This window comes from Gymnodraco acuticeps, unplaced genomic scaffold (genome assembly GCF_902827175.1).
Source record: "Gymnodraco acuticeps unplaced genomic scaffold, fGymAcu1.1, whole genome shotgun sequence".
NCBI lineage: Eukaryota > Metazoa > Chordata > Actinopteri > Perciformes > Bathydraconidae > Gymnodraco > Gymnodraco acuticeps.
Window position 1 is genome coordinate 1,416,408 of NW_022989843.1, and position 18,682 is coordinate 1,435,089.

General features: G+C 40.1%; 1 protein-coding gene across 1 annotated transcript in view; it reads right to left on the reverse strand.

Annotated features, from left to right (window-relative positions):
- tmem8b (transmembrane protein 8B) overlaps window positions 1-16,459 on the reverse strand; it is a 49,550-nt gene extending 33,091 nt beyond the window's left edge. Inside the window, exons 1-6 of the mRNA XM_034236361.1 lie at window positions 16,278-16,459; window positions 11,472-11,661; window positions 10,721-10,928; window positions 5,226-5,359; window positions 4,512-4,780; window positions 1,840-2,222 (exon numbers count right to left, since the gene is read on the reverse strand). Of these exons, the coding sequence (XP_034092252.1) occupies window positions 1,840-2,222; window positions 4,512-4,780; window positions 5,226-5,359; window positions 10,721-10,928; window positions 11,472-11,661; window positions 16,278-16,359 (1,266 nt within the window). The 5' untranslated portion in view covers window positions 16,360-16,459. The remainder of the gene's footprint in view (window positions 1-1,839; window positions 2,223-4,511; window positions 4,781-5,225; window positions 5,360-10,720; window positions 10,929-11,471; window positions 11,662-16,277) is intronic.
- Window positions 16,460-18,682: the final 2,223 nt, after the last annotated feature.

Consider the following 18,682-nt stretch of genomic DNA (forward strand, 5'->3'; position numbering starts at 1 on the left):
TAGGCTCACTGCAGTTGAAATGTTGAAAAACCCAGAAACGTCTTGGCTGTCTTGGTGGCTAACAAGTAAACAATGTAAACCATTTTAAAATCAAGCATCAGTTTTCTTATCTCATCAGAAAGTCGGTTCAGTCGATTTCTTTGAGCTTTTGCGTGTATGACACTAAAGTATTTCACAGTCAAAATATCAACCTTTAATCTTAAGCAAATTTGAAAAAATACATACTTATAGACAGTGCTCTGAAAGAATTGACATTCTAACATATGCCATAACATTATAACTGGGCACTCTCTTACAGTTTGCTTTGGTTATGAATGTGCATTTACATTTTGTACGCCTTCAAGTGAAGATCAAACTGGCTTTTCAATTGATGTACAGTATTTAAGACTAAGCTGATCACTAGTTGTTTTTATCTGTAACTGTGGTTCCCATTGATATACTATACAAAATGTATTTTCTATGTGTCATGTGTCTTCAATCAACATATTTTTAGAAAAAGGAAAACATTACAACTGGGCAACTTGCTCTGCAGGGGGAAATCATGTGATAAGATCAAAATGACAACAACAGCTACCGAATGAACCTCGCAGAAAGATTGCTCTGTTCATCTGACAGTTGTTTTAGTTTTCTGTTTTTTCTAAAGGATAGTTGTTTCTTCCTGCTTCTGCCTTTGGTGCTAAGCACAGATCTGCAGGCTAAACATATCCTTGACCAATATCTTTCCTGAAAGCAGAGAGATAACACAGATTACAATCCAACTCCCAGGAAGACAAAAAGATATTTCCGAAATGTCAGGATACGCCTTTGAACTGAAGATGTTTGACAGAGTTTCATGCTTCATTGTTTCAAAACTGGCTGCCTTGCTTTTCATATAAGAATGAATTGTTCAAAAGTCCATCTGCCAGCCAGGAGCTCTCCAGAGCCACTGCAGGTAGCATTAATATCTCAAGAACAGCCTAACAAAGACATATCAGATCCTGCTTAGCAGATATTTGCATGTTCTTCTTCTCAATTAGAGATATGTGTGACAAACCCTTTCCATTGTGAACCTTTTCAGCTCCACAGCAACGTTTATGACTAGACAAGCATCCATATTAAGATGCTCTCTGAGCCAGACACGTTTCCTAGTTTCCCTTCGCTGACTCTTGCATATTTACTTAATTATTTTGATCTCATCGTTTGCAATATTGCAGCAGTTGAAGGCTGACGATGGCAACATTTGGAACCAAGATGTCTGCTTTATGAATCCTCAAGGTGTCTGGTAATCTTCTTTTACTTGCCAACCGCATTAAGGATTTATCTCCCCCTCAAACCACATCATGGCCTCATGATGACGCTTTACATTTATCAGACTCTATATTTATGGGCAGATTGAGAATTAATTTTGAACTTTGAAAGACTTCTCATTATTCTCTTTTTTTGTTCATGGTTGCAGGCTAGCTAGCCAGCTACAAGTGATAGGCATTGATATTAAGACTTGTCCATTTAAAGTAAACTATATTCAGATACAGACACCTTTGTGTACATTCTAAACAAATATATAAGGATTGAAACCCAATTCATGTGTCTAGATAACAAAAATAAGCAAGTTGTGCTTGTAATCTCATCATTAATAAAACAACATTAATGTTTTCTTGTATAAAAACTAACAAAATACGAGCAGTATCAGAACACCTAATCACTCATATTCAGTTTTTCATAGTGTATAGCTTATAAATAACCATAATAAAAACCTTCCAACCAATTTGTAATAGCAAATTGGCGTTAAACATTTCTTTTAACATTGTATCATGTATTGTGCCTTTAAATAAAATAGATAGTGTCTCTAGAGCAACTCACCATGTTGAGTTTGAGCTCCATGTTGAGGACTCCTCCGCTGTCTAAAACAGGCATCAGGTTGATGGCGAACACAGCAGCCCTGTCCGGTGGGATGGATATATTTGGACCAAAGAAGACGTAGAAGTGCACAGAGAAGGTGTCCAGCTCATTGCGCAGGGTCGGGCGGATGGGCCAGCACTTGTTGTAGTCGGCCGTGGGGGGGAGGTAAATGATGCTGTCCTCAGAGGTGTGGAGGTGACTGTCGTTCTGCGTCAGGCTGGGCAGGGAGGCAACCGACAGCGTCTCAGACAGAGAGAAACCCATCGCCGTTCCAAAAGACTGAGGCATGTTCATGGAGGAGCTGGGCTGAGACTGGTCCTTTGACAAATTGGTCTTGGAGCAATCTTGTGAGAGGAGAAAATATTAGATTCATAAAGAAAATCAATCAAAGCGACCCCAGTATGATGGAGTTTTACTGGCTTGTTGCAAGAGCTTTCAAGAATGTACCTTGCTACATCTTGTGTAATGTAATAACACTGCCTACCATAATGTCAAACAACCAATCCCCTGTAAGTCCCAAACAAACAGGCAATAACCAAGTAAGTTATTTTACTTGCGATATTATGCATGCCAAGCAACCAAGTCTCTTGCAAATGTTTGAAATGATCCCCTTCGGCTGGCTTCAATAATGTAAACAGCGAGGTTCAGCGCAGAACACTGCTTTTTAATGAGATAAAGATTCAGTGTAATTGCAAACAGTATGCTTTCACTCAACACAAAGCAACTCTGCAAAATGGTCATTGATGGCAACTGGCAAAGTACCATCAAATACTGCCAATCCCCAAGGGGAAAGGATTTCAAAGGCTTTTCTAGATCAGCCTCGTTTGCATAGTGTTGTCTCTGAAAGGGTTTGAAGTATTTTGATGTCCGTTCAGACAGCTGAAGCTCTCATAAAAATACTGAAATACCAAATACTGCTGGCTCGAGGCAATTGCAACTTTGGTTGGAACAAGAAAATGTGATGTATAAGACCAAAATATGTTTAGGAATGCATAATTGTGGGTGGGTGGGAGAGGCGGGGCTGTGTAAACATACTGTTTCATAACATTATAATCCAAAGAGCTGATTTCTTTTTGATTTCATACACAGCACAACACACAATCTCTCTTCAATGCGGATATTTTAAAGGGCAGGAAACCTGCAGTGGAAATACGGTATAAACAACTATAAATAATAAAGTGCAACCTAGTTTCACTACTTCCTGTCTATGCAGCTCCCAAAATAATACGTAAATTAGACTGGATTGGAGTAAAGGGCACATCATTCTAAGAAGGCTTGGAACAACAATAAGGTATGATGGCGAGAAAAGCCTGAGAAGGTGAAGACTCCAGATGGTCTTTTCTCTAAACCTGAGGTGTTCTTCAATTTAAATCCACAAAAAGGTCAAGTAAGATCTGCCCGGCAGGCGGGGGGAGAAACAGAGTGTGAATAATTAGTCTCTGTGTTGCTATGGTGACAAAGTGCACTGTACAGTGTCCAACACAGGCAGGGGATCGCTACACGGGAGACGACTTCCCACAGATTTGTTAGCCATCCCTGTAGAGTGAGCATAAAAAATATCTCCACTCTCTCCACACAGCATGCAGCACGTTAGCATCCGATCACTGGCTTCTTAGCGATCCCATAAGAATCCCCTCTGTTTACGCTACATCCTTTACTCAAACAACTCTACTAATGGTCCGGCGGTGTCTGGCCATTGTTTCCTGATCAGTACACATGTTCCAAATTAATTTGTGCCCCTCGCATCAAGCTTTAGCATATTGGAAACGTTTTAAAAGACATTTTATTTTTGCTTTTTTAAGGATAAATTACACCAAAGAATCAGTCATGTTTTTAAAGAACCTGGGCCAATATAAAACCAAAATCCTTTCTTCTTTGACTCTATAATTATGGATGTTGTATGTGGCATGCTGCAAAAATCCACTTTTATTTGGTGCAGTTAATGAGATTTCAGGTTTATAAAAACGACCCCAGTATCATGTTGAATTGCACATCAAAAGCAGCAGGAAGAAAAATGTTGAATGAGGCTGGAAGCAAACAGCGCTCAGAATGTGTCAACAAAACGTAATTTATTCTAGTGAGAGTAATCACAAACACATTACCTCTCATAAATCATGTCATCATTTTTGTTTGATTGGCAAAATTGGTAAAATACTTGTGATAAGATATTTTCATATTAAGAAAAAAAGAGAAAAAAAACTAGAGAACTCAAATCACATTTTTAAACCTAATAAAATAATACGAAAAATGCTAAACGTATAACCTACCCATAATGTTCCCATATAGGTGATTGTAAATGTAAGAAATAAAGCAAATATCACACTATGAGGGTCAGATCTATAATGTAGCCATTACATTACAAATACAGTTGAATATATATTGGGGTACCAGTATGGAGAAAAAAAGGAAAGGTAAATAGATGAGGGGTATTCTTTTTTATTCTCAGTGTTTACTGTAAGTGTGTTTTTTGTTTGACGTTGATGTTTGATTTGGTTGTTTTTCTCATATAAAGAAAGGTATTTTCTTTATAGTAAGCCGTGAAGCCTACATTTAGGCAACAGAAATTCATAAAAATGAAAAAACAAAACAAACAAAGCCGAATACTCATTAATCACATTTTAAAAGACACTCACCTGTGACCTGCACACCGATGCGGAAGTAGACGTTGGAGTTAGTTAGATATCTCTCCACCAGGATGTAGTACCATTGTTCCCAGGCAGGCACGAGCGTGTCTAACTCACAGGGGTTCCACTCCCTGCAGTCGAGGGCACTTGAGTTATGCACCGGCGGCGCCCGCGCTCTTATCTTCAGCACCACGGGACAACTGTTGCTGCTCCTGTTCTTGGTGCTGCAGTTTACCAGCTGAACCTTCACCTTTGATATATAATTGGGGATGAACACTCTGCACAAGCACAAACACACACACACACACACACACACACACACACACACACACACACACACACACACACACACACACACACACACACAAATTCATATTTATTAGATAAAAACACTGGATAGAAAATGTTACAATAATTATTACTATGAAAGAACAGTGTGTCTTTTCAGTTTTAATTATATGAATTGCTCCCAGGGTAATACATCCTTTGCTTTTTTAGGCAGATATATAAGAATATAAAAAACATTTTTCATATTCCTCTGCTCACAACGTTGAGGTGACTTTTAGAGAAGAGGAAGTCAATAAAGATGCTCACACTGTAAGCACACACTTTGCAATTTCATTGTCTTTTAAAATGAAAATGCACAATAAGCTCACAGAGAACACTGAGAAAAAACCATAAGAAGGAAATAAGAGGTGTGGTGGGGAATAATGGAAGACTTACTTATAAAGTGCAGATCTGTTATGGACAGGGATCATCTGGTCAATGAAGTATCCAGGGTAAAGCACCGAAATCCCAACGAGCCTCTGGACGATGAGCTGAGGTTGAAACAGATACTGGCATTCTTCAGAGAGACCCTAGAAACAAAACACAGCAGCAGACGGCATGTTAGCGGTTAACTCAGCAATATTTCTTAAAAGCTGGTAAGGAGGACATTAGATATAATTCAGACTGGCTGATAAATCCTAATGGACTTTGTGTCAGCCTCCTGGATTAATATGGCTCCGTCCTCCCTCGGCCTGCCACACAGCGTAATATGCAGCCAGTAGTTCACTCATGTTGTTCTGAACCATTAATGCTTGATGTGCATTACTCTGTGAGATGAGCCGAGCACACAGAATGACTCCGAGCCAGGAGGCCGTGCATTGTTTCCACACATAATCATTTGTTTTAAAAAAGAGAAAGGGGTTCTTTTTGTGGCAGATTCAAAAGGACAGGTGTGAATGCCAAATGAGGCCCTTCATTCCTGTCAGACGATCAGTGACCCTGCCTGCTCGAGCCACAATTACTGTGGCATGTCATTAGTCCGGGAGCTGCCGAGGTGACCCTTTGATTTATTACAGCCTGTCAGTTGGACCAGCAAATCTGTCTTGTAGAGCAAGTTGTGTTTTAATTAAGGCTCAACCAGTATGGAGTTTTTAAGGCCAATGTTTTTACAGTATAAGTGAAGACATCTTATGATGGCTTTAAATGTGACTCTTTCCAATGCCAAAAATAGATATAGGCATTCATTTATGTTCTGCAGAATTTCAGTCTTGGCAGAAAGCCTCTAAAAGTCCATCTAGGCCATATAGCACTAAAACTCTCCATTGGAAACCCGACTAATTGCATTACTTTAGCTCTTTCAGCCAGAGTGACCCTATGAGACTATGCAATTTGAGGAAAAACTCTGGGGTATACACTGAGCTTTCACTTTATTAGGTACACCTGAACAATCTAATGCAATCCTCCGCAATAGTGCTGCAATAAATGCAACATTTGAAAGCTTATGTACAGCTTTATTGAACTCTATGGTCACTTTTCAGTCAGTTGGTGGTGATGTTGTATTGCATCACAGTACATTGAGTTTCTTATATCAATTACATTACATTACATGTCACTTGTTAGACGCTTTTATCCAAAGCAACTTACATAGTCAATACTGTGGGCAATCCCCACAGGAGCAATTTGGGGTGAAGTGTCTTGCCCAGGGACACAACGACATGCTGACTGCAATGGGGTTTGAACCTGTAACCCCTTGATCCGAACACCAACGCACAACCCACTGCACCACACGCCTCCCTCCCTGCATAAATACTTCCATTTACACACTATACTGTAATGAGACGGAAAGGATTACTTCTCAATATAATTATAAGGCTGTTACTGGAAGGATTTGTGGCGGTAATAATACTTCAAATGGAAAAAGACCATATCATCTTAGAAACCTTAGTGTATTTGATATATGCTCATTTATAAGACAGATGGAAACTTTAATTAGTGAATAATATGTGCCAAAATTATACTTAATTGCCACTTTTAAACACTGCTTGGCAATATTTTCACACTGGGAGTGAGCCTCATTGTTCTGACTGTTGCAAGCGCTGACTGGCAAATATCCAGCATTTAATAAAAAGCTAATAAATCATATAATAGCTTGATTTTAACGATCATCATAACATGGTAAGTCTGTTTGAGTAATGGGTAAGTAAGAGAAAAGAAACCCCTACAGAATTGTGATTGATTGTGTTGAGAGTTATTGTTTTTAAAGTCTTCCCACAACCCTTGCTTTTAATGATATGTTACTAAAGCATCACCATAACCCAGATACAAGATCAAATGGTTGCTTTTAAGGTAAAAATAATAATATATTCAACAATTAGTTACAAAAGAGAGGTATACAGGTCAATGATTTTCAGAGAGACTTGCCTGAATGAAATACTATGATCATATAGAGGATCTTGCCTCTCAAACAATGGACATTTCGGAAGGTCCCATACGAACATATAAATAATGTATTTGACAGGAAAAGCTATTTATCACTGCTTCTTTGTTCCTGGTTGCTAAATCCTTACCCTGTGTGTTCAGTATTTTTACTGAGATTCTTATAAATGCACAGTGCATTCCCTCCTGTTCCGCTTCCACCCGTGTTTCCTTTCTGATCTGATAACATCACAGAATGGTTCTGAAAAATTGCTTCAGAATGTGTAATTTCCATCCAGTGTGTCAGTGGATTTCAGCCACAGCTTCTATTCTCAGAGCCCCCAAAGCAAATCAATGCCTTTGTACATGCAATGTTGATTTAAACTTTTGATGATATTTCTGCTTGTTGTGCATTCCTGGTGAACGTTTGCCCGCCAATGGAAACCACAAAGGGAGCACAACTGAATACCATGCCAATAACAGATAAATTGCCTTTAAAGTAAATCAGCAGGAGTTTTTATGTGGCCAAATGGGAGAACATGATGAGATGAAGAAAACTCTTCTGCTTTTTTAAAGCTCTGAAGCACTATCAGGAATACTAATCCCAACCAACACTTACATCATATTTATTCATGTTATTCTTTTCATGGAGGGGAGATAAGTAACCATGAAGAACATTTTCGATAAAGATGTCATTCAAGCCATCTTAAATAACACTTTCACATGAACAAGCTTAGCTTTAACCAGTCTCTTTTAGCGATTAATGTATAACTATATCGTGACTCATTTGCTGCTCTGAACAGCTGATTCTGGTTGCGATGTATTAAAGGTGGGGTATGTAATTTATTTCAGAAACACTTTTTGTTATATTCCATGGAATGCTCTTAACATCCCGATAGCAATGAATATCTTAAGTGCTTTGACAAAAAATCCATTAAAAAAATGTCATCTGTGGAAGCCGTAGTACTGTAAAAAGCACGACCAATCATCTGAGCCGGCCCGGCTACAATAACTGGATGGCCTACCTGCCTGTCAGCCTTCCATCTGTGCACAAACTTATCTCGTGCCCTCATTGGTCATGTGCGCGTTCGTGTGTGTTGGAGGAGGGGCTCTGTAAGGAAGTGGCAGATTTTTTCCGGTTGTGTATTTTCAAATTCTAGCGATCTCGAGCTGGTTTCTCCGAAATTACCTACCCCACCTTTAAGGCTGTATATGGAGTATAGGCATGGCAATGTTGATCTGTTAGTTCAATATTCTGTACAACTTCTGTGATCCCCTTTTCCTCTGAGGTTGATATTTGAGGTTGACATTAGCTTTTTGATGGATTGCCATGAAATTAGGTATAGCCAATGCCATTCATGATGCCTAAAGGATACATCCTACTGACTGGCATCTGGAGACTTTTAACTAGTGCCACTATAAGCTGGTCACTTATGCAGTGAAATATATAAAATATAAGATATAATGGCTTTAACCTTGTACCTCACATATTACTTTTCCACTGAAAAAAACCGTAAATAGATATTTGTGATATTGAGTATTGACAACAACACTTCGATGGTTCAGACTTTTATGTAATAACTTAAACAGCATCAGGTCATACTCTCTATACAATACTTGCCTTTCAGTACCAACAACTAACAACACCCGTAACCGCCTCATAGTGTTAAGAGAAAAACTACCAAATAACAGCATGATATCACACCAAACTTTGACAGCTAACAATACACCTGCATCTTAGCATTGGCATTGTTAGCATTATAGACAGGGCTGCACATAACTGGTGCGCAGGTGCGCATGCGCACCTCCGCCAACAAAAGAGCACCGTGTCATTGGAAAAAAGGCGCATTTGCGTACCAACATTGAGAGAGAGAGAGAGAGAGAGAGAGAGAGAGAGAGAGAGAGAGAGAGAGAGAGAGAGAGAGAGCAGAGAGAGAGAGAGATAGAGAGAGAGAGAGAGAGGAGAAGAGAGAGAGAGAGAGAGAGAGAGAGAGAGAGAGAGATAGAGAGAGAGAGAAGAGAGAGAGAGAAAGGAGAGAAGAGAGAGAGAGAGAAGAGAGAGAGAGAGAAGAGAGAGAGAGAGAGAGAGAAGGGAAAAGAGAGAAGAGAGAGATACATATATTTGCGAGTTGCATATGAACCTATGATATGAACTCAGGGCCGGCCCGTCACCCTGGCGTAATAGATGTTCGCCAAGGGCGCCAGATCTGTGGAGGCGCTGCGCTGGCAGCTCTGGGAGGGAAAAAAACATTTTTGACCGTTGGGGCTCATCCTAATTTTCGGCCTTGATGTAACGATATTCACAATTAAGTAAATGTAACACCCTTTTCACCCCGGTTACACGTTTCATTTGCCCTGTACGATGGGCACTGTAAGTGATGAAAATGGGGGATGTTGGCTTATCTGGCGCCCGCAGCTCACAGCCAAAATGCGAGTGAGCGAGGGAGAGAGGGAGGGTGCACCGGTACCGGCGCTGTTGTTATTAGAATCTGGTGCTAGCTGCTCTAACGGATATAAGAAGAAGATGTTTCTACAATAATGTGGAGGGAGAGTCCTCTCCAGTCAGACTGAGAGACTGATAACTACAGCTCAGTGAGGTAAGGACTCTGAGTGTTTAGATAGTTCACTTTAGTCTAAATTCAAACGGTTTGGTCACAATTTATGTAAACACATATTTCCAAGGCACTCCTTTATAATTATTGGGATAAACAGGTTTGAAATCATTCCAATGTATACTATAGGACAGTAAACAAAAATATCCTTTAAAACTGGAGAGATACAAACAAATACATAAATAAATAAATGTTAAGGTAAAATAAGATATGAATGAATAACATAAATACAATAAGTTACATTAATTTGTTATTGGCTATGGTAGGTTATTGGTTATGTTCACATACTTATTTGATTACATCCACTTTTCTAAGATGACAACAGAGACTTTCGACCCAAAACCAGCTGTTGACTTGTGGATGCAAGCATCTAATCGCAGACTCAACCAGAGAGGAAGAAGTAGGCCTACATCATCAGCTACCATGTCTGACAGAGAGGAAGACAGTGAGGAGAACAGTCAGGAGGGTAGTGATGACAGCTTGTAGGATTACTGGTCGTGCTCATGTTGTCTTGTGTTCACCTCTGCATGTGTGTTACTGTGTTCACCTCTGCATGTGTGTTCAGTGCCGTGTGTCTGGCAAATAAAGTCAAGACCCCTCAAAAGTTACGGTTTATTTCATTTTAAGGATGAGCACCAAGCAACATCTCCAGGTGCTCCTTTGAGAACCAGGGCAAAAAAGTTATGTGCACCCCTGATTATAGAGTGATTATATTAGCACTTAGCTCAAAAGCATCACTGTGCCAATGTACAGTATAGTATCACAGAGCTGTTGCATGTTGAAGGATGAAAGGTGGATATCGTAAGCTGTAAAAGCAACTATATGGTTCAGAAACACTAAAGTGACCAACGTTAGCATCATCTCAGGGTTTCATATTCAAAGCTGAACCTACAATGTTGATTTGTGTGAAATGTTCAGGCTCACCTTGACTGAGATCTTGCCTTCGTCCTTGGGTAAATGTGCGGCTAGGAACCAGTCTCCAGGGAGCGGGCTGGTCACGTTGAATGCTCCTGTTGTACGGTTTGGAAGAGTCCAGGTAAGAGTCACAGCAAAGGATCCTGGGACGACTGTATCCCGAGGGAAGCTGGTGTGCAGGGGGTTTATTACTGGAGGAGCGCCAGACCTGAAGTACCTATTAAACACAAAGGCAAAATATAATCCTTGTTAGGCCTTATGCTTTCCCAAATTACAGAGGCATCTGCCAATAAGTCATTCATATATAAGAACAGATGATGGCATGAGCACAGATGGCATCTCCTATTTTAAAAATGCAAAATTCAAATCCAAAACATTAATTAGCACATCCACGTCAATCACAACACCACAGGCGCAGAGAAGATCACCTGAAATGCCAGCTCTCATGACAAACAATATATTATGACCAATATCATGCAAATTGAAAGGCGTGTGAAAAGTGAAATGCAGTTTTAACAGCAGTTCCCTGCATACGTCGAGGCTGACAGTAATAGCTGACACTGTTTGAGTTGAAGCAGCTGCTGGACCCTTTCCCCAAAGGTAGAATGCATAATATTCTTGTTGATATATATATGTATACCCTAGAGAAGGAGCAGACGGAACTCCCTCAGTTTCCAACCTTTACAAAAGAACAACTAAAGAAAAAGCTGAGCACAAGCGACTCCATTCCATGAAAGATATGTTGTGATCCTCGTCTTACACAGTCACGTTGCGGTTGGGGCAGCTGTCTCCAAACGTGCCCCCTTGCTCCTTGAAAGTGATGAGGTTCCATACGGCCATCATGGTGTCGTCAGGCACATTGAAGTGGAACAGCTCCACACTGGCAAAGGAGTTGAAAGCATTCAGCTTACGAGGCGTTCGGGTGAAGTATTCAGTCACAAAAAGGCAATCTGTGGGAAACAGAGGAAGGACGCTTTGAATATGTGTGAGGATGAATGTATGGAACACATGATATAGCCTCATTAAGAGAGGCCTTCTTTGAACAACAAGAGTCTACCGCCATTCTTACTGCTTTAAGGCTTCACTTAGGTACAGCAATGTTTTGAGTTCAATATAGCGTGCTATCATATACACAATGCTTACATGCTATGGTTAAGCACCAACTTAGTGTTCAGGCTAACATCTGCACATGTACACTGCACAGTTCAGATGTGGCTGATGATGAGACACAAAACAAAGAAGTGGATGATTAGAAATGTAGATAATCTGGTAGATATTATTCACATAGTAATTAAAAACATTGACCCACAGGCGGCGCTACCCACAGAGTGATGCGATCAGAAGTCATCCTCTGGGGATCATTTGTTTCTTCACAAAATCCAATAGCAACCGCCCCGTAGTTGTCAACTGATTTCAGTCTGAGCCAAAGGGCTGGACCTAGCCTCCCCTGATGTAAGACTTTTTCTTTTAAAAGATTGAATCTCAAGTACAAACATTTTCTGTTTTTCTCAGCACTATCATTCTTGTAAACAGAAGAGAGGCAGACGCAGTCTATCCGTCTTAAGTCCTTTACGACAAGCATCTCCTTGAACCCGACACACTGCAGAGAGCTAGATCATCTAAATATGTGATCACAGACTTTAACTCCTGCTAAAGCAGCGGAGGGAGATGTATATATGCAGGCTCACTTGCGTCCTGCATAATGTCAAATCCTTGGATTACATGCAGGGAAGGCTCTGCATATAAAATCAGCGGAACAAGTGACAGCTGTAATCTGCCATTACCTACATGAGCCATCGAGCTACACCCAGCGGGTGGGCAGAATCTGGGGGGAATGGAGTGTGAGACAGTTAATTGCTATAACTATATGGTCTTCTATATAAGATTCAGTAGAACATGAGGTCGAGTGCGGATATGAAGGAAGACGGCAATATTTCACAGAACAATGAGAGGTTTGTTTTTCCACTGGAGACACAGTCCCTTTGTGTTCATGCATATCAAGGCTTTCTACCATCTGTACTTGGAATACCTGTGGCGGTGTCTGTTTAGTTTCCTTTTGGGGATAATTTATCTCACCTGCAATTTGTACAAGTATACTTAATGCTCAGAAAACTGAATGCAATGAAAAGCCTGTGCCTCTAAAACAGCATGAGCCCAATTTGTTTAAGAGTTGCAATGACACAGTAAGCGAGCACACAGAACTAATGCTGTCATTTGCAGCTGCATGGTTTGCTTTTGCTTCTGCTTTTACCTTGATGACGAGACAGAGTAAAAAAGCGACCCTCAGGGGTGTCAAACTCAAATACACAGTGGGCCAAAATTATAAAATGGGTACTCGTCGAGGGCCGGACTGGTTCAATGTTTATTGCGAAACTTATTGAAATGAACTTATTGCACATATTAAACCTGGAACTAACAAAGCTTAAATTATTGGCTATAAAAACAACATTAAACATTACATAATCAGTTTTATTCATTTCGTATGGCTCTATCAATGTTTGGGGTCAGGCTCTGAGCTGAGGAAATCCTCAGGATTGAGTGAAGGTGTGCGAGCAATATACCGGTGGGTCAGATCTAATAGTAATTCGAAATTATCCTGCGGGCCGAAATTAAATCCACCAAGGGCCTGATTTGGCCCCCGGGCCTTGAGTTTGACACATGTGCTCTATAGTGTCGAGGAGCTTGGGCGTGGAAGCATATCAAGGAAAAGGTTTTCTTGAATGTGCAGTGTGTTCTAAAGCGTGTTAGGAAACAGAGAAACATGTCTCTGCTACGCTCCTCTCCCCAGCACTATTACCAGTCCTCAAAGCCCTCACCTATGGATGCAACCTTGAATGCTAAAGAAGCAGAACAAGGAGGCAGAAACTCAAAAGAATGAAGCAATCTTGCTGTCAAGAGCAAAGGCTTAATCCCATACAAAGCTCTCAGCCTTAATTTTCACTCTCATCCCCTCTGTTTCTCTGTGCTATATATGTGAGCCTGCTTTGCATTTGGGTTCTTCTTTGCAATTTCATTACAATGATGTCTGTGAGTGAGGCTGAGGAGAAACTGCTTCCATGTCACACATTCAAGTGCTATAACTCAAAAGGTGGAGGGTGGCCCCAACGCTGCTGAAGTCACTCTGCAGTAAGCCTCCTGTACGTTCTGCTTGTCTGACTAGAAAGAGACAGACCTCTTGTTCCAGCTACAGATCACAGCTAACACCACTGAAGTTTAATATCACACTGTAACCGGTTCATTACCTGTTGGAGAGGAAAAAGTCAATGATATTGCACATCTGGATATTGTCAAGCTGCATTATTTAAAAATAGCCATTAGACTACGATGGATTGCGCATCCCTACATACATTGAATCTTTGAATTGAATCTTTGAACAATCCCCATTATAACATGAAAAATAAGGTATTATACACTCCAAATGAGGGGTTGCCAAAGCTGTGGTTAAGGACCCCCAAAAGAGGTTGAGCTATGATTAAGGGGAGAAGGACCAAAACCGATCCAATTCCTGCTACATGTACACTTTTAAAATGGTTCCTTTCTTGTGGTCTTACTTCTTCACATTTAGGAAATGATTCAAGTGATTCTTTGTAGGAAAATTGCCCATCAGTTGAACTGCTCACAAGTCAGAGACATTTGAGTAGGTATATTACTGAAGGCATCTCTTTGTATTAAACATGGTCTAAACTGCTATGTCTTGGTATGAGGTAATGCCTGCGAAAAGTCAGTGTACCAAAATGTTGCTTTTTTAAACTAATGTACGTAAGCGTTGACAGTGTGCAGCAGATCATTTTTTCTTATTCAAGTCATTATTTGTTTGCATACAAACCTTTCTGCAAATGTGCAAAAATATTTGTATTTGTTATTAATGTCAATGAACTGTGAAGGTAACATTCTGAAATCGTTTTCTGAATGTAAATAGTCCAAACGTTGTGTTTGCCAGTTTTTCACATTTTGTAATTATTATGTTTAATTATGCAGGTTGGAATCACTCAATTGACAATTGAACACTTCAATTGTGAAGTGTTCTTGTGACAAAAGAAATACATGACTGTAACCGACATGCCAAGTTATTATAAATAGAACAAACAAACCTGCATCTATTTATAAACCGGCTCTATGTGAAAAACAAAGATTAGTCAAAGGAAATGTCTCAGTTGCTCTCAGTGTGAACATATTCAAACATTTTAGTTTGCCAGCTGAATAAAGACATTTGAAGATAAAGACAGCAGAGTGCTTAAAGGCATTCTTACAGCACATTCTGAATTCAGTCCTCTCAGTAATCTTCAATGAGCACCTCCCAGCCACTGTTTTACCCTGTTAGAGGCTTAATACAAGCATAATCCGGCTTTTTGTCATCTCAACCAGAGATTTATCCCTGACTTTGAAGACTTCATCTTTTTGGAAAGGCGTAGGTAAATGCTGCTTCTTAAAATATATCTTCTCTTGGCAGGATTTTGAAGATTTTTTTATACATAAAGAAACAAAATCAAAATCTGGCAATTAATTGTATCCCCTTTGTCAAACACACAAACCTAACTGAATAGACGACTTCCTGCTGATCATTAATGAGCATTACATTCTGGATTTAAGACTCAATCTTAAAATATCACGCTGACCCCTCTTACTGTAATACAAAGAAAAAGAGGGTAAAGGGGGAACATTCTTCTCACTGACTTCAACCAAGTCTAAGCATTTAACAACACGGATGGAGAGAAACAGCAACAAGTCTGTCAGGGGACTGCAACATCCTCAGACAGACCTTTAAGGTCTTCTTTGACCGCAGCAGCACAGCGTGTGCAAGAGGTATGGATTCATTGTTGTCTCACAATGAGCTCTGAGCTTTTTGTTTCATGCCTCTGTCTTGAAGCAGCAAAGAAACTGGGTGTATGGACCCCAAAAACACAATAACCAACACTCCTTATTGGTGTTTTCGTGAGATTGATCTCTTTTAAAGGAAAACAACTTAGACATTTTAACTCATCTTGTACATTTTTCATGTCATGTTTTATGATAAAAAGGAGCAGAAATCAAAGGGATTTGAGAGATGTTACTTAAATATTGCCATATTATTAAAGGAAATCCTCTCATTTAGATTTAGACTAAATTGAACCAGAAAATAACAAGGTTACTTATTGTCTTATAAATCCAGCAATATTTTCCCATTTTGCCAACGACACGTTTATTAACTTGTCTCGAACAAAGCACAACACCGACAAACAAATGTCAAAGGCACCAACAATGAACGCGTCCAGCACAATGTATGTTCTTGTGGCCACATACATCCCTCAGTAACATATCGTACAACATATTGGAGCATCTGTCAATGTGTTGCGTGCCATAATTAGCAGAAGCTTCTATGCGTCACGTAAGTGAAGCATGTCTTTATTAAAAACGGTTTTAATTGTTGACCGAGAATAGAATCCGCAGCTGTGGATGTTTAGTAGACTACAATCAAACGACAAACTGGACCCGATGCTGCTGCTGCTCTCCGAGGTTTTCAGCACCCCGACAAAAGGAACAGCTCCCCGCGAATCAAAGCAGCACACACTGAATGGAGAGCACTCACCTCCAAGAGCGCACAGATAGTAAACAAGCAAGAGGAGCCTCGGAGGGCTACATCCTGAGCCCAGGCGCTCCAGCTGCCACATCGTTAAAAGCCAAAAATGAAGTGGAGGGCTCCAGCCCGGGTGCAGTTCTCAGTCGCTTTGCTGGTCTACATATTTTACGGATTTTTTGCCAACGACCAGCTGTTTGTGCATGACGTAATTGAGACGACGACTGGACAGCGCCTCCCCTTTGGCTTTGATTTGACAACCTCAATATGTCGACTTATCTCATTGGACCTCCGGCCCTGTCAGTCTGGGCACGCTGCAGACGTGCATTGCACCACAAGGCTCGTCACTCCGGCGTCCGGGCCACCACACAGCACCGAGCCGGGAGAGGCTGCAGCTGCCCCGGCGGCTGCCTCTTTACCCGGGAACCGGGACACACAGTTGGGGGGAGCATGCAAGCATCTGACCTGATCTGATCCAGTTCAGCCACCTGAACTCAGACACACATGTGCCATAAGCAATGTTTTATCTTTTAGACATTTGCAGCCTTTTCTGCATTGCAGTGTGCAACATGGCAATAAAACAGCTACTTGTAGGTTTACAGGAATCACATTTTTTTCATGCAAACCCCCTTTGTTCTCTTTTACATCTTAAAACGTATTGTTAACTTGTAATTTCCTAATCTTATGGGAATTACATATATACATTAATGAATATATAATAATTGTGAAATATATCGTTTAAACACATGTGTATTGTAAATATTCAACTCCAGTTAACAACAAAGAGAAGGATAATGTTTATTCAGGTTTTAATAAGGTAAAATTAAATATCAATCAATCAATGTTTATTTATATAGCCCAATATCACAAATGTTACATTTGTCTCAGTGGTCTTCACAGTTTGTACAGAATATCAGTATGACAATACGACACCCTCTGTCCTTAGACCCTCACATCGTACAAGGAAAAACTTCCAGAGAAAAACCCACGGTTTAAAGGGAAAAATGGGAGAAACCTCAGGGAGAGCAACAGAGGAGGGATCCCTCTCCCAGGACGGACAGACGTGCCATAGATGCCGTGTGTAAATCGAAGAGATAATACATACAAATGTATTAGTATACACATTTTGTTGGTTTTGCAATTAGTTTTACAACACGCAGCAGTGGTGTATCTTTTATACAATGAAGGTTAACTAAATTACTGAACCAATAATTACATTAACATAGTTGCACTGGACTTGAATGAAGATGGTATCAAAAATAATTGCATTTTTGTTATTAAGTTTTATTCTATTTGAAAAACAAGGCGTAGCTTTTTTTCCATTAATACACAAATGATTCTCCTGGACATTTATATATTCTAATTCAGCAGTCGAATAGGCTACAGACTTATTTGGGGGGGGGGGGGGAAACAAAGATTTTTACCAATGTCTGCATCAGACAATAATCCATGGCACAGACTCACTCGAAATCTCAGTCATGTTTATTTTTAGGCTGTGGTGTGACTTCATGAGTCATGACGGTCCAAGCAGATCTGACAAGAGGGATTGAGCTCCAGAAACAAGTCGGGCGCAATTTATTTGACACAAATGAATCATTAAACAGAGTTTTGCCCTGCATTAAGAACAAATGTCTAGGAGGTTGAGAATGACAAGTAGGTTCAAATTCACTTTGTGACAATTACTTTTTGCTAACCTTAAACTAACCCAACTCCCTCAACATGATTTTAGGATGAAAAACATAGTATTTTGTTGCACCATTTCAACCAGTTATTGATTCCTATATTATTAGTCCAACTAAAAACCAACAGAATACTATAGTACATTTCAGAGACCAACTAAGAAGACATTTAGTTCAATCTTAGGAAACATGCAAGATGTGTTGTGTAGCCTACTTACTTGTCTTTTTGCTGAAGATATGGAACAATGTGGCAAGAACAATTGACAAAACACTCTTTGTTGTGAGCGTTGTGTGTAGCTCGTTGGTAGCTGTATTTGGTCAGCACCAAAGTTCACTAGATACCACGACCTACGCGTAGCAACCAATCGTGTATGACTGAGCTTGTCAAAGTGTTAAACACAGCTGCACTGTGTGTCAATGAAGCAGTCTGGTGTGTCCTTCATCAGCTCTAGACATGTATCCCTATAATGCATTCACACTTTGAAGACGGACAGCACTGATACGACGCAAAACTACAATTAATTTCTTAGTTACAAATGCTTGCTGTCTTGTTCCAAGGTTTGAAATGTTTTCCTTTTGAACCTGGAATTTACATGTATGGTTTTTGGTCCCAAGACTTTCAAGTTTCGGACAAACTGGCTGCACATAGCTGTTAATGAGGTCATCTGTCTGTGTACAGATGATGCAAGGAATGTTGTAATCTTCTAGTATGCAAAGTGGTGCAACAACTCAAAGCCA